The 16,725-nt window shown below is 43.7% G+C and overlaps 1 protein-coding gene and 1 long non-coding RNA gene across 2 annotated transcripts in view; both read left to right on the top strand.

Annotated features, from left to right (window-relative positions):
* The window catches only part of LOC138980800 (uncharacterized), a 9,270-nt gene extending 2,695 nt beyond the window's left edge, over positions 1 to 6,575 (top strand). Inside the window, exons 3-6 of the mRNA XM_070353687.1 lie at positions 1,275 to 1,401; positions 2,012 to 2,280; positions 2,429 to 4,342; positions 6,354 to 6,575. Of these exons, the coding sequence (XP_070209788.1) occupies positions 1,275 to 1,401; positions 2,012 to 2,280; positions 2,429 to 4,342; positions 6,354 to 6,575 (2,532 nt within the window). The remainder of the gene's footprint in view (positions 1 to 1,274; positions 1,402 to 2,011; positions 2,281 to 2,428; positions 4,343 to 6,353) is intronic.
* A 1,377-nt stretch (positions 6,576 to 7,952) lies between these two features.
* LOC138979634 (uncharacterized) lies at positions 7,953 to 15,675 on the top strand. Its single transcript, XR_011460066.1, has 3 exons — positions 7,953 to 8,000; positions 9,805 to 9,948; positions 15,451 to 15,675. It is a non-coding gene; the product is annotated as an uncharacterized lncRNA (long non-coding RNA).
* The last annotated feature ends 1,050 nt before the right edge of the window (positions 15,676 to 16,725 follow it).

The raw sequence follows: 16,725 nt of genomic DNA, 5'->3' as shown, positions 1-16,725 counted from the left end.
GAGAGGGGGTGGGGGTGGGGGGGGTTGGACGGTGGGGGTGAGGGAGGTGGGTGGAGCTGCACTTCAAGCTGCTGTCTCGCCTGATGGGTTGCGTGCTGCTCCTCGGCCTGGGCTTCTCCTTCCTCGAGATCATGGCCCGGCCTGCCGGGTTGTTGGTCATCCCTCACGATGTCAATGTTGGGATTTATGGCGGGGTGGGGTGGGGGGTGGATTGAGAGAGAGAGAGAGAGAGAGAGAGAGAGAGAGAGAGAGAGAGAGAGAAAGAGAGAGGGAGAGAGAGAGAGAGAGAGAGAGAAAGAAGCGAGGAGAGAAAGAGAGAAAAAAAGACAGAGAGAGAAATAGAGAGAGAAAGAGGGACAGAGACAGAGGGGGGAAGGGAGAGAGAGAGCGAGAGAAAGAGAGAGCGAGAGAGAGAAAGAGAGAGGGAGAGGGAGGGAGAGGGAGAGAGAGGGAGAGAGAGATAGATAGAGAGAGAGAGAGGGAGAGAGAGAGATAGGGAGAGAGAGGGAGATAGAGAGAGAGAGAGAGAGAGAGAGAGAGAGAGAGAGAGAGAGAGAGAGAGAGAGAGAGAGAGAGAGAGAGAGAAGGGCCCCGCGCACTGTCCCGACCTGCACTTCAAGCTGCTGTCTCGCCTGGTGGGCTGCGTGCTGCTCCTCAGCCTGGGCTTCTCCTTCCTCGAGATCATGGCCAGGCCGGCGGGGTTGGGGTCATCCCTCACGATGTCAAGGTAGCGCTTTATAAGGGGGGTGGGGATGGGAGGGTGGGCTTGTGGGTGTGTGTGGCGGGGAATGAGGGTGAAGTAGGGGGGCCGGGTGGGCTGCGTGCTGCTTGTCAGCCTGGGTTTCTCCTTCCTTGAGATCATGGCCCGGCCTGCAGGGTTGGGGGTCATCCCTCACGATGTCAAGGTTGGGATTTATGAGGGGATGGGGTTTGGGGAAGGTCAGGTTGGGGTTGGGTTGGGTGGGGTTGAGGTGGGGGGGGGGGGGTGGGTTTGAAGTGGGGGATGGGGGGTTGGGTTTTCGTGGGGGTGAATGTGTGAGGGGAGGGGGGGAGCTGTGTGTGTGTGTTTGTTTGTGTGTGCGTGCGCGTGTGTGTGCGCGTGTGTGTGTGTGTGTGTGCGTGTGTGTGTGTGCGTGCGCGCGCGCGTGTGTTCGTGCGTGTGTGTGTGCGTTCGGAAGGTGAGAGGAAAGCGTACGTATTTCAGTGCATTCTATTGACTGAACGGGTAATTACGCTTATTTTGGACTCATATTTCCCTTCACCCACTGTGACAGGTGTCTAGCGTTCTGCGCGAGGAGCGTGGCACGTGCGCCCTGAGGGAAGCCATGCTGCTAGAGAGTCGGGGCAGCCTGACGGACACCGTCATAGCCACGAGATTCGTCCTGCTGCTCTTGCTGGCAGGCAAGTATTATACGTTCCATGCCTTTCTACAGACAGGTCAGAACAAGAAATAGTTTAATTTATTTGTATTTTTGACCACAATCTGACATTTTTTCGCAGATCTCGACAGTCGGTGTTCTTCCGAGACCGCGCGAGCAGTCGAGAGGAGCAATGACTGTCGAGATCTGTGAAGAAATGACAGATTATGTTCAAAAATACAAATGATATTTATGTATCGATCGATTTTAGTTACAATTATTTTTATTTGTTTACGATTTAACGCACACAAACATGACCTCTTTTGTAGTCTCGGCTAGCCGTCTAAATATGACTCATGAGGGGCCAGCGGTGGACGTTTTCTTTTTGTTTTTACAAATCAAAGCAACTTTAATGTAGTGCTTTTAAAGAAAAGTTGTTTAAGACGATTAGTACAATCTTAAGTTAAAACGTTCACTGTCACTCTTTATCGTCGTTTTCTCTATCCTAGTAAATGAGTGATACGACCAAAACCAAGTTGTTCTTGCTCTTTTCCTTCTTCTTCTTCTTCTTCTTCTTCTTCTTCTTCTTCTTCTTCTTCTTCTGCTTTTTCTTCCTCATGAGTACGCGTTCACTGGTGTTTATCAACTCCTAGGCGCAGTAGTGGCCGACCTGGTGGTCTTCGTCGGGCAGCGCAACAAACAGCAGAACGGGGTGGGAGAGGCTGGTGAGGCGACGCAGCGCGGAGGGTCTTCCACGAGGCCCGAGACCAGGGACCACATCCACTACGGTCGCTTGATGGAGGCGGTGGAGGCCGTGGTGGACGAAGAGGGTCAGCCGTTGGAGGACGTCGGGGAGAGCTCGGATGAGATCATCCGTTGGGTTAGCGACACGCTGACGGAAGACAAGCTCCTCATCGACAAGGTTGGGTTGTTTGTTTTTTGATTGTTTTTTTAACTTCAGTTGCATGCAGGCTGCTATACAACCCTTACTTTTTAGGCCTTTTTTTAATTTGTTTTTACACGGGCGGGGAGCATCTTTTTTGTATAGGTCCTTTTTTCATCAAATACAGAATTCTGTTGTAATATATATACACTCTCTTTTACTAACCCTATCTTTAAATCTTCTCATCGACAAGGTCCTGGAGTGCTACATCTATGGCAGGCCGCTTCCCACAGCCACCGTAGACACGCCTTCCAGGACTGATCCGCCAATCACAAACGTTCACGTCAACGCAAGCGACTACGACGACAGCGGAAGAACAAATATGGACGAGTCAGCAAGTTTGGCGCGTTCTGGAGTCTCCAGAGGAGGGCCTAACATTCTGGGTAGCAGCTCGACAGATGCGGAGAGACACCGGAGCGAAGGGGGATATTTCGACGAGCAGCAAAACAACAACGCGAGAGATCCCAAGAAACCCGAATATGCATCAAGATCGGGACAGCCTGAGGTGCCTCAGAGTCGGAGCTACTCGCCCGAGAGACAGCAAAGCGATACCGACGAGCAGCGAAACAACAACGCCAGGCATCCCAAGAAACCCAAATTTGCATCAAGATCAGGACAGCCTGAGGTCTCTAGAGTGTCTCAGAGTCGGAGCTACTCGCCCGAGAGACAGCAAAGCGATACCGTCGGTCAGCGAAACAACAACGCCAGGCATCCCAAGAAACCCAAATTTGCATCAAGATCAGGGCAGCCTGAGGTGCCTCAGAGTCGGAGCTACTCGCCCGATCGGGAGAGACAGCAAAGCAATACCGGCGGTCAGCGAAGCAACAACGCCAGGCATTCCCACACACCCGACTCTGCAAGCGCAGAGCAGCCCGCGGTCTCTACATTACCAAGAAGTCGCAGCAAGACACAAGACACGGAGAGACAGGAAAACGAAGACAAATATAGTGGCGCGCAGAAACAGTACAGCGGGAGGCATCCACACAAATCCGACTCTGCAAGTTCAAAGCAGCCTGTGGTATCCCCAGTGTCACGAAATCGCAGCAACACGCCCGACACGGAGAGATTGGAAAGGGAAGACAACTATCCTGGCAGGTCGAAAAACATCAACGCCAGGCGTCACAAGGAACACGATTCTACAAGATCCGAGCAGCCCGCAGTCTCCACATGTTCGCGAAGTTCAAGCAAAAAAACAGACAAGGAGAGAGAGGAAAGCGAAGACAAATATCCTGGTGTGCACAGAAACAACAATGCCAAGCGTCACAAAGAACCCGACTCTGCAAGCTCACAGCAGCCCGCTGTCTCTACATTTTCGCGAAGTCACATCAACATATCAGACACGGAGAGAGAGCAAAGCGAAGACAAATATCATGGCGGGCAGAAAAACAACAACGCCAGGCAATCCAACAAACCCGACTCTGCAAGTAAGGTCTCCTCAGTTTCGCAAAGTCGCAGCAACATTTCAGACACGGAGGGACAGCAGAGCGAAGACAAATATCCTGGCGGGCAGAGAAACAACAACGCCAGGCGTCACAAAGAACCCGCCTTCACTCCCATCCTCCAACAGACAACGACCTCGAGTGGGCAGCAGTTCAACAACGACGGAGAGAACCGATCAAAAACAATCTCCAACACATTGCAGCCCGGAACATGCTTCTGCGGACTCCGCAATGCTAATCGCTCCTCAAATGCCAACCCTGGCTCTCTTCCCCCTCCCCCTCATCCTCCTCCTCCTCCTCGTAATCCTCCTCCTAATCCTCTTAATCCTTCTCCTAATCCTACTCCTGCTTGCAGCAGCGTGAACTCCGGGCCAGCCAAGGCAGAGCGCACGAAGAATAAGAGTGCAGTGTCAATCGTCGTTGATCCTAACCGTGTGAAGAAGACCAGCAACCAGAGCACAGTGTCAATCGTCGTTGATCATACAGACCGCGTGAGGAGAATCAGTTTCGCTGTTGAACGGGTCAAGAGAATGAGCCTCGCGACGTCTTCGGATGTGGACGCTTCTGGCACTGACGAGGACATGGGCCACCACTACAGACAAGTAAGGACAAGAAATAGTTTTTGAGACACTGACAACAGGTCAGGGCAAGAAATAGTATTTGAGACAGTGACAAAAGGTCAGGGCAAGAAATAGTATTTGAGACAGTGACAAAAGGTCAGGGCAAGAAATAGTATTTGAGACAGTGACAAAAGGTCAGGGCAAGAAATAGTATTTGAGACAGTGACAAAAGGTCAGGGCAAGAAATAGTTTTTGACACAGTGACAAAAGGTCAGGGCAAGAAATAGTATTTGAGACAGTGACAAAAGGTCAGGGCAAGAAATAGTATTTGAGACAGTGACAAAAGGTCAGGGCAAGAAATAGTATTTGAGACAGTGACAAAAGGTCAGGGCAAGAAATAGTATTTGAGACAGTGACAAAAGGTCAGGGCAAGAAATAGTATTTGAGACAGTGACAAAAGGTCAGGGCAAGAAATAGTATTTGAGACAGTGACAAAAGGTCAGGGCAAGAAATAGTATTTGAGACAGTGACAAAAGGTCAGGGCAAGAAATAGTATTTGAGACAGTGACAAAAGGTCAGGGCAAGAAATAGTATTTGAGACAGTGACAAAAGGTCAGGGCAAGAAATAGTATTTGAGACAGTGACAAAAGGTCAGGGCAAGAAATAGTTTTTGACACAGTGACAAAAGGTCAGGGCAAGAAATAGTATTTGAGACAGGGACAAAAGGTCAGGGCAAGAAATAGTATTTGAGACAGTGACAAAAGGTCAGGGCAAGAAATAGTACATGACACAGTGACAAAAGGTCAGGAAAAAGATAGTATATATTTTATTTGTAATGTTGACCTAAAGTGTGAGATTTTACACGGCCGGATCGAGTCGTTCTTTGAGGTCAACGATGTCCGAAACAAACGTGTTATCAAACATACATCATTCAAAAATGATTGAACACAAATTAAAATGATAAGCAAATGTTAATGACAAATGCCTTCTCCTCCATCTCATACACAGCACACTCAAGACATCACCAATCACCCAAACATTCTTCCATCACCTTATTTATATACCCATTAATCAGGGGTAAAATAACCATAACATAAAGAAAACATATGCACAGAAAAATCCAATATATTATGTTCAATCGATACATTATACGCTATTTTTAGTTTTGACCAAAATGTGACATATTACATGTTTCCAAGACCGCGCTATTTATGACACGTGGGATCTGTGACTCAGTTTCGTTTGTGGTCAAAAATAAATATAACGTTTATTTATTGATTCATTTTAGCTGGAAATTCTTTTATTTTGGAACCGATTGCAACTTCAACTCTTTTCTGTAGTCTTAGCCAGCTCGCTGAATATGAGTTTCAGTCGGCCTCTGACGTCATATTATAGCTAAAAGAAGAAAAATCCGGTGCTCGATGACTGATTTTCAATATTACTCTTTTATTTTCAGGCGGACAGATTAACTGAATGTTATGATATCGTTTCACGCGACTTTTTCCCCCGCAATATTCATCTCATAAACAAAGGGAAGTAAGCCATCTAAATGTATGACATATGTAACAGAGTAAATGAGCGTTGTGCGGAACCAGTCTCCTGGCACCCGAGAGAATAAATAGCATGCCGTGATGGACATGAAATCGGGACTTTCATCCTAAAAAAAAAAAGAATGATCGCCGCAAAGTTCATAACTATGCTCCTCATTCTCCCAGGCACCCTAACTAACACTTACACACACAGGCATACACAAGAACGAGCTTTTACTCCTGACCGGACATAGTCCTTAGAACCGGACTGGCTTTTACAGAACAAACACACACAGTGTTACACGGCGAGGCAAAGAATTTATTCGAGAAACCCCATGGGGGTTCATGAAAAAACAAAACAAAAGAAAAAGACTCATTCTGGTGAGAACAGAAGGCGGGAAAAAAAGGATTTCATGACTCAAAAATAGAACTTTACGAGCTATGTCTGTATGCATGTGTACATAATCATTACAGGGTTGCCTCGATCAAATATTAAATCTAACCTTACCTTGCCTCCAAACCAGCTGTCAATCAGCCAGAACAGGTTCCGCCGCCTCAGCAGCTTCGACGGACTTGTGACCTCCGCCCTGACCTACTTACAGGCTGACCCGGAGCAGCAGGTCAACCTGCGGAAAGAAATGGTGTTCCAGATGGCGGTGAACAGGCTCAAGCGAGCTGAACAGCTAGAGCAATCTGGACACCTGGAGAGAAATGCCAGGATCTCTGTAGCAGGACAAAGGAGGTAGGAAAAGGGGGGGGGGGGTAGTTAGAGTGAGTGTGGGTGTGAAAGATGATGCAGCGAGCTGAACACCCAGAGAGACCTTCCAGGATCTATGTAGCAGGACAGGGGGGGGGGGGGTAGGAAGAGGAGGGGGGTAGTTAGAGTGAGTGTGGGTGTGAAAGATGATGCAGCGAGCTGAACACCCAGAGAGACCTTCCAGGATCTATGTAGCAGGACAGGGGGGGGGGGGTAGGAAGAGGAGGGGGGTAGTTAGAGTGAGTGTGGGTGTGAAAGATGATGCAGCGAGCTGAACACCCAGAGAGACCTTCCAGGATCTATGTAGCAGGACAGGGGGGGGGGGGGTAGGAAGAGGAGGGGGGTAGTTAGAGTGAGTGTGGGTGTGAAAGATGATGCAGCGAGCTGAACACCCAGAGAGACCTTCCAGGATCTATGTAGCAGGACAGGGGGGGGGGGGTGGTAGGAAGAGGAGGGGGGTAGTTAGAGTGAGTGTGGCTGTGAAAGATGATGCAGCGAGCTGAACACCCAGAGAGACCTTCCAGGATCTCTGTAACAAGACAAGGGAGGTAAGAAGAGGAGGGGGGTAGTTAGAGTGATTGTGGGTGAGTGGGTGTGTGGGTGTGTAAGATGATGCAGCGAGCTGAACACCTAGATACCGACCTTCCAGGATCTCTGTAGCAAGACAGGGGAGGTAGGAAGAGGAGGGAGGGGGGTAGTTAGAGTGAGTGTGGGTGTGTGGGTGTGTAAGATAATGCAGCGAGCTGCGCGACCTTCGAGGTGCTCTGCAGAAAGACGTGGGGGGTTAGAAGAGGGGGAAGGGGATGGGAGGGGTGTTTAGAGTTGGTGTGGATGTGTGAGGTGATGAAAAGTTCTACATGGGGGTCTCGACAATGCCGTGATATGGGAGATCGGGGGTGGGGTGGCCGGGGGGGGGGGGGGGTTCTAAGTCGGTCTGTGAGCGTGGGCGTGTGAGTGAGAATATGGTGGTGGAAAGTGGTGCGCGTGTGTGTGTGTGTGTGTGTGGGGAGGGGTGTGTGTGTGTGTGTGTGTATGTATATGTGTGTGTGTGTGTGTGTGTGGATGTGTGTGTGTGTGTGTGTGTGTGTGTGTGTGTGTGTGTGTGTGTGTGTGAAGGTCATAGCATGTTGTGTCAGATAGGGTTTCAAACTTTAACATCATCTGTTTGTGTGCAGTTAGGTGAAAAAGGTAAAGGTCATGCTTGAGGCGTAAAAACTTTATATATAAATTTGTGTTGTATTAGAACTTGTGGCGTAATAAATATATGTATGTGTGTAGTGTATTACAGCTTGAGATGTAAAAAATACATGTATAATGTATTACAGCTTGAGGCGTAAAAGATATATGTATGTGTGTAATGTATTGCAGCGTCGGGCGCGGTACAACACACTCAGGATTTTTATCCCACTGGATGGTACGATAACCTGTCTATTTGTCTGTCTAACTCACTCTGTCTCTCTCTTTTTTCTCTTTGTTTCTCTCTTTCTCCAAGTCTCTCTCTCTCTCTCTCTCTCTCTCTCTCTCTCTCTCTCTCTCTCTCTCTCTCTTTTAATTTTTTTCTTTCTTTTCTCTCTACCTCTCTCTCTCTCTCTCTCTTTCTCTCTCTCTCTCTTTCTCTCTCTCTCTCTTTCTCTCTCTTTCTCTCTCCCCTCTCTCTCTTTCTCTCTCTCTCTCTCTCTTTCGCTCTCTCCTTCTCTCTCCCTCCCTCTCTCTCTTTCTCTCTCTCTATCTCTTTATTTTTTTCTTTCTTTTCTCTCTCTCTCTCTCTCTTTCTCTCTCTCTTTCTCTTTCTAACTCTCTCTCTCTCTTTCTCTCTCTCTCTCTTTCTCTCTCTCTCTTTTTCTCTCTTTCTCTCTCCCCTCTCTCTCTTTCTCTCTCTCTCTCTCTCTTTCGCTCTCTCCTTCTCTCCCTCCCTCTCCCTCTCTCTCTCTCTCTCTTTTTATTTTTTTCTTTCTTTTCTCTCTACCTCTCTCTCTCTCTCTCTCTTTCTCTCTCTCTTTCTCTTTCTAACTCTCTCTCTCTTTCTCTCTCTCTCTCTTTCTCTCTCTTTCTCTCTCCCCTCTCTCTCTTTCTCTCTCTCTCTCTCTTTCGCTCTCTCCTCTCTCTCCCTCCCCCTCTCTCTCTCTCTCTCTCTCTCTCTCTCTCTCTCTCTCTCTCTCTCTCTCCGACTGTTACTGTTTCTGTTTGTTTGTTTGTCTATGTGTATGTGTGTGTTTGCGCGCGCGCTTGTATGTGTGTGTGTGTGTGTGTGTGTGTGTGTGTGTGTGTGTGTGTGTGTGTGTGTGTGTGTGTGTGTGCGACCCTGTGCATCTCATATACGTGTTAAGCCGTCCGTGGGTGAGAAAGCTTAACGTTGAAGTTTTCTCGGATGTTATTAAAACTTTACCTGTAAAACTTGACACACTGATAGGTTTGGGTAAACTCGAGACATGAAGCACGTTTGGTTGAGCTTCGTCAAATTTCAAGGTCACCGCAGGGTTGAGTTTGGGTCAAAAATAGAAAATTATCAGTTTCTCAAAGATGTATTTAGTTAGAGCTTTTAAACTTCACACGCTTTCAGTTTCAGGAGAACCCTTGTCAATTTGTTTGAAGCTAGATCTTTGAAACTTTACACACTATTAGGGTTTTCATAACTTCAACACATGACACTAATCTGTTTGACCTTCATCAAATTCCAAGGTCACAATGGGGAATGTTTCTGGTAAAGCAAATACTGAGAATAATAATATTTTCTTTGACGTTTTTCATATCTTTGGATCTTCACCCAAGATTTGATGACTGCTAGACAGTACGTATTTCTTTCTTTCTTTATTTGGTGTTTAACGTCGTTTTCAACCATTCAAGGTTATATCGCGACGGGCTAGACAGTATACCCGGGTCTGGTGGATCTTGGTCAAATGTCAAGGTCGCAGCGGGATCGATTTTGTGTCAATACGTAGGACATTTTCAATTTCTTGACAGTTCATAGAGCGTGAGCCGCAAGATGATTGATATTACACATGACCAGGAAGATAATTATTTTGCTTCTCTTTGTATTAGCTGTTCGTAGAGCTAAGAGCAGCAGAGGGACAGAGAGAGAGAGAGAGAGAGAGAGAGAGAGAGAGAGAGAGAGAGAGAGAGAGAGAGAGAGAGAGAGAGAGAGATTTGTTTCTGATTTACATTACACATGACAAAAGGTGAGTCGTATGAGCAATTGCTTTTCTTGTTTCCTGTAAAAGAGTTCGACAGTGTTGGAGGAACCTGAGAGTGGGATAGACTGTGCTGTGGTGACGATGACCGCAGTGACGTCAGTGCTGGTCTTCGTTTCGTGTTTTCCGCTCTGTGTGGTGTACCTGCACCACAAAATGAACACACTGTCTTATGTGAGCAGTCATCTTTGAGGAAACCTTTTGCTTGTGTGTTATTCTCCAGAGCTGTGTACCATTTTTTCTACATGCATTTTCAAGTGATTATAACGTATATTAAATGGCAACTACAATGTACTGTCTTCCACCACGGAATGAGTCGCCATGTCAGTGACTCACATTTGCATGAATTTATATATTTTAACAATTTTAAAGCATTTGTTATGCTCTATCCAGTGGTGAAAACCGTTTTAGAAAAGAGAGAAAACTTTTCGAGTTATTATACGTTATTTGCGTGTTTGACCAAAATATGACATTTTACACAGATCGAGACGGTCATTGTTCTCCGAGACCGCGATAGCGGTCGAGGTGAACAATGACTGTCGAGATCTGTGTAAAATGTCATATTTTGGTCAAAAACGCAAATAACATTTATGTATCGATCGAATTCCTTTCAGGTACTATGACTTTGTTGTTGTTTTGACGATTGAACGAGCCCGGGCACACACACATGCAATCAAACACATAAGCTTCATATTTGGGCGTTTCAGGTTGACCGAAACTTCAAAGGAACTACAAAACGCACGTCATGTACTGACTTTGTTGTTGTTGTTGTTTTTTTTGTTTTTTTTGTTTTTGTTTTTTTTTTACCTCAGTGTTGCATGCAAGGCTGCTTCAACCCATCTTTTTTGCCTCTTTCGTCTTTTTTTTTTTTTTTCTTTTTTTCTTTTTTTTCTTTCTTTCTTTTTGGGCGGTGAGCATATCCTTCTTCATTGGTCTTTTTTTTTTTTAATGAAATTTTAATTTTGTTTTCTTTTACATTACAGGTTACATTTCCATTAAATTACTTTTTAATTCAACAACAATTTAACTAATGTTTGCGTGTATGTGCATATGTGTGTGTGTGTGTGGGTGTGTGTGTGCGTGTGTGTGTGTGTGTGTGTTGTTGTTGTTGTTGTTCCCATAATTCTGTTATATAATACATTTTCAGCGGGACAATACATAACAAGTTGATTAATCCAATTACAGTACTACTTTTCAGCACAGCATCATACAGCGCATATATAAATAACTTTACATTAACAGCACAATACTACTAGTTATCTATATTCTTATACACAGTTCAATTTTACTAGAGATTTCGAAGTCGAGCTTGGTTCTGAAATAAGATCTTCATGTTAGTTTTTGGATTTCCGTACTTAAACTGGCTTATGCACATTTTCGATATCAATATAAGGCGATTAATTATGAAGGTTTTCTCTCTGGGGATATCACGTGTGAAATACCCAAAAAGAGCCTCTTCGCAGCTTAACTTTATATTTTTGCCTGTACATTTAAATATGTACCCTTGACATTCCTGCCATATGGGTTGCACTGCTCTACACTGCCAAAAAAAGTGCTCGATGAAGTCGGTTTCGTTACAATACTGACAGAGATTTGTTTGACGAATTCCCATCTTATGTAGCAAAATATTGGTGGGATATATATTGTGTAAAATTTTCCAATGCAATAGACGAAGACGGGTTTCTGTCGAGCATTCGTTAGCTAATTTCCAGTGTTTATCTTCTAATGTAATATTTAATTTGTTCGACCAAAATCCAGCTGAGCTTGGCTCCTTTATCTCATAATTTAACATCTTTAGGCGAATTTGGCGTGGAGATAATTGTATAAATGGCATATGATCAGAACGGGCCTGACCCGTATCACGCAATAATAGAGCTTTAATGGCAGTCTGTATTGCATTATATTCAAATAGGCGAGACTGTTTATATCCAGTTCGTTCACATATTTCCTCAAAAGAGTACATGTCGTTATCGTTAAAAACATCTTTAACAACGCATATTTTAGCCTTTATCCAGTCATTCTTGTATAGCGTTTGCTTCCTGTACCTTATATTTGTATTATTCCATAAGGTTTGATTGCGTACACTTATCTGCTGTTCATTACTGCTTATTTCTTTGATCTTGTGTTTATTGTTTAGCCAGGTGATAAAAGCTTGTTTCCAGAAATATTGCTTTATGGCACCTAGTCCTTTAAAATTTTCTGCACTCACATTTGAGCGCAGACAGCATAAGCGTTCGCCCAGTTTTAAAAATGATGCTAATGGAATCTGTTGCCACTTTGCGTTACTTCCGTCCAGCAGCCTCATAATCCATGAAATTAGAAATGATGTTTGTACATCTTTGACATTAATCATTTTCAGACCTCCAAGATTTGTCTCTTGGCACATTACTTTTCTATTAACTTTTTCATAAGCTCTTTTGTTTGAATATTTTTTCTTCCAGATAAATCGGAATAGAGATGAATTTAGCTTATTGAGGAAGTTTTCTGTGGCACATAGAGATTGCAGTGCGTAAGTAAACTGTGACAACATTAATGTTTTGACTATACAAATTTTCCCCATTATACTTAGGTTTCTTTTCGACCATGTTGCTATTAATGAATTTACTTTATGTAGTTTAGGTTCCCAGTTTTCTTCTATGTTGGAGGCTGGGACAGAGTTGTTGAAATGAATTCCTAAGATTTTGATTTGTTTTTTCCAAATAATATTACATGGTCGGTCAGCAGAAAATTTATTTATACCAAGCCACATTGCTTCTGTCTTTTGATCATTCATTGCTAACCCTGAAAATTTTGAAAACTGAGTTATAAGATGTAATACGTTTCTTAGGTCTTTCTCATCTTGTAGGAAGAAACTAATGTCGTCAGCATACATAAGTAGTTTAAGAATTTCACCATGTCTATCAGAATTCCTTGGCAGTTTAATCCCTTTAACATCTTGATCTGCACGGATTTTGATTGCTAACACTTCGAGGGCCAGAACAAAGGCTAATGGCGAAAATGGACATCCTTGTCTTATTCCAGCATCACATGGGAATGGACTCGAGATCCATCCCATGTAATTAATACTACTCTCTGTATTTTTTGTTAAAGTATCGACCCACCTAATAAAATGTTTACCAAATCCGAACTTTTGGAACGCCCAGAGCATATATTCTTTAGATATCGTGTCAAAAGCAGCTCTGTAGTCCAGCGCCATTAAAATACCTGGTTGATTACTGTTATTCATATATTCAATGACGTCATCAATCATTCTAATAACAGTGCTGGAATTTCTTTTTTTTAAAAACCCAACTTGATCTTCACTTATTAAGTAATTGACGACTTGATTTAATCTGTTTGCAAGGCATTTCGCTAATAGTTTATAGTCGGTGTTCGTTACAGATATAGGACGCCAGTTATTTAGGTGCTCTCGTTTCAACCCCTTTCCTTTGTGTATCAGTGTGATTGCTGCTCGCTTCTGGGATACAGATAGTTCCCCTTTTTCAAAGGCTGACCAAAAAGAGGATAATAACATTTTGTTTATATTACTCCAAAAGAACTTTATGAAATGGGTTGTTATTCCATCCAATCCTGGAGCAGAATTACTTCGCATTCCCTTAAGTGCAATAAGGAGTTCTTTTTCTGTAATTTCTTGATCAATACTGACCTTTTGCTCCTCTGATAATTTTGGGATGTCAGTGTTTTTTAAAAATTCGTCCCCAAGAAAGTTATTAAAATTGGTGTTTTTAGTGTATCTGTTAGTAAAGAAGCGGGTTTGTTCCTTTAATATTTCAGACTGACTTGTAATAAATTCATTCTTTGTTGTTGTTTTGACATTGAACAGCACACACACATGCAATCAAACACATGACGTGTGTTTTGTAGTTCCTTTAAAGTTTCGGTCAACCTGAAACGCCCAATTATAAAGTTTTGTAGGCCTCTGACGTCACATGACTCAAAGAAGGGAAATCCAATCTCCAATCGATACATAAAGTTTTGTAGGCCTCTGACGTCACATGACTCAAAGAAGGGAAATCCAATCTCCAATCGATACATAAGCCTGTGACTAAGGTGACCCTCACTCGAATACCTGACACCCCCTGGACGTATATAAGGCCTAGCACAGAACCTCGCGAGGTGACATCCGACTCATTCCGTGGTGGAGGGTAATACTCAAGTTAATGATACAGAAATGCAACAAAAAACAGAGTATATATATTTATTTTTGTGTGTGGATAATTGCTAGTGTTCAAATCCATGTCACAACCTTTGGTGTGGGTGAGTGAGGTACAGGCACGGTTGGCCTAGTGGTAAGGCGTCCGCCCCGTGATCGGGAGGTCGTGGGTTCGAACCCCGGCCGGGTCATACCTAAGACTTTAAAATTGGCAATCTAGTGGCTGCTCCGCCTGGCGTCTGGCATTATGGGGTTAGTGCTAGGACTGGTTGGTCCGGTGTCAGAATAATGTGACTGGGTGAGACATGAAGCCTGTGCTGCGACTTCTGTCTTGTGTGTGGCGCACGTTATATGTCAAAGCAGCACCGCCCTGATATGGCCCTTCGTGGTCGGCTGGGCGTTAAGCAAACAAACAAACAAACAAAAAGGTGTGTGAGGGGATGAAAAGAAGTGAATTGGGTAACGAAGTTGACGTACTTTACAAACCTTGTAGGCCTAATTTACTGAACGCAGACAAACAAAATGTGCAAGTATTTCTAATTCTTTATCTGCAGATATTAATGAAATCTGTTCGTGTGGTTAAATTAAATGTCTTAGCTAAATAAAGAAATGTCAAATTAATAGCATGGTTTCCCCTGGTACACAGCTCTGGAGAATAACCCTTGTATGCTTACTTGTGTATTATTATGCAATTTGCTTTATGTAGTGCGTGTGTTTGTCATATTCGCTTTTTACAGCAATGTGTTATTCATTGATATGTGACCCTCCACCACGAAATGAGTCGCATGTCACCTCGCGCGGTTCTGCGCTAGGCTTAATATAAGTCCGGGGAGTGTCTGGTAACAGTGTGAGGGTCACCTTAGTCACAGGCTTATAACTTAAACAGTTTTCGCTCTTTTGTAACACGGTTTTCACCACTGGATAGAGCATAAAAAACTCTTTAGGAAAATGTAAAAAATAAGAAAATCATGCAAAGGTGACATGCGACTCATTCCGTGGTGGAGGGTCACATATGTGTGAGATTGCACGTGAAATAATGTTTTGTTGTCGTAGTATTTGGATTGTACAGCGCTTTTAGCAGGGTTAAATCCTGGATACGTGTGCACTATATAAATATTATGCATTATTATTATGTTATTATTACTTTACACACAAACGCGCATACACACGCACGCTATCATACACTTGTGCAGGCGCACGCACGCTCAGCAGAAACGAAGTTATCTGTGGGTGCGATTCACAGTTTTTTTCTGGTGGGTGAATGGAGAGGGACAAGCACACGAAGGGGGTTAAGTCAGTTAATTCCCGGGAAGGGACAGACAGTTTGTTTTTGATTTTTATCAGAAAAAGTCAGAAATGCGAGACACATTCCTTCGTTATCAACAACATGGTTTTCATGAGAAGGGATGTATTTTCAATATGTTCAAATATCAAACAATTGTTAAGGTTTTGCTGAAAAAGTACTATTTTCAAAACTGAAATCGATTATTAATTTTGTTTCTTTGTCACTTCTTTATTTCCAGGCAGATACACATATAGTACCTAGCACGTCGACATTTGTGGACCGTTATCTGTGGACAGATCTGTACTATTTTCACGCGACGATAAAGCCCCTAGTTTTTCTGGTCGCCGTTCCCAAATTTCGACGTCGCTTTATCCGGGTGTTTAAACAGTGCTTTGAGTCTTCGACCAATGAGAGCCGAAAGAGTAGCAGACGACAACTTTGAAACTGGAGAGCGAGAGAGAAAGTTTTAAGGGGTAACAGACGAAAACTTTGAAACTGGAGAGACGCTTGACGCTTTGACACTTTATTGTCATTAGCTAATAAAAAGCCTTATAGACAAGGTAAAACAACAATTTCTGCATCATTCATAAAAGGGGTAAAAGGACGAATGAACAAAACATTAAAAGTGACATTTCATTCCAGTGATGAGTGTTGAACTAACTTCACCGAAGGGTGTGTGCCATCTGCTCTGAGGAGTATGAGAAATTTCACAGAAGACTCTGTATTTAATTTCACTGAGGAGTGCATAACTTATATATTGAAGAGTGTTTCACTAATGTCAGTGATGAGTGTTCACTAATTTGATTGAAGATTACGTCGTCGTTTCACTGAGCTGTGTATAACTTATGTGATTAGCAAGTGTGTGTATAATTTTGCGGGAGACTGTGACAGAAATAAAAATAAAGAGTGTGAGACAAACTTCACTGAAGAGTATGTGACTGATTGCGCTGACGAGAGTAAGTAAAGCTTTTCACGTAAATGTGTTTCGCACGCGCATGTGTCAGTGTGTGTGTCAGTGTGTGTGTGTGTGTGTGTGTGTGTGTGTGTGTGTGTGCCTGCGTGGGTGTGGGTGTGTGGAGAGAGCGTTTCAAGAAAACTACTAAAGAGATGTTTATAAAATTGTATGTACTTTTTTCCAGACGAATTTTCCATAAATATCATAGATGACGCCACATCCGGCTTTAAAAAAAAGTTGAGGTGGCAGTGTGGCGACCACATTAATTTTTTTCCGTGCAACTGATTAACATTTTGGTCAAACAATCTTTGACCCGGTGCAAACACATGTTTGATCACAATATGTCTCCCCAATCCTCACACAAAATCCTGCATTATTCATGAACCAAAGAAGTTAACCGACTAAGTCTGCATTATGAATGAACCAAGAAAATTCACCGACCAAGCATTACAGGCAACAGGTCAGTCATAGTCGCCATACATTCACTCGAACCAACACAGTGACATAGCAATGTGTGTAGTGGTCAACGTACTCTAGCGAGAAAGATTGACTTCGTCG

Source organism: Littorina saxatilis, linkage group LG11 (assembly GCF_037325665.1).
Source record: "Littorina saxatilis isolate snail1 linkage group LG11, US_GU_Lsax_2.0, whole genome shotgun sequence".
Taxonomy (NCBI): Eukaryota; Metazoa; Mollusca; class Gastropoda; order Littorinimorpha; family Littorinidae; genus Littorina; species Littorina saxatilis.
The sequence above is the reverse complement of the archived record's forward strand: the minus strand, read 5'-3'. Positions and strand labels throughout refer to the sequence as shown.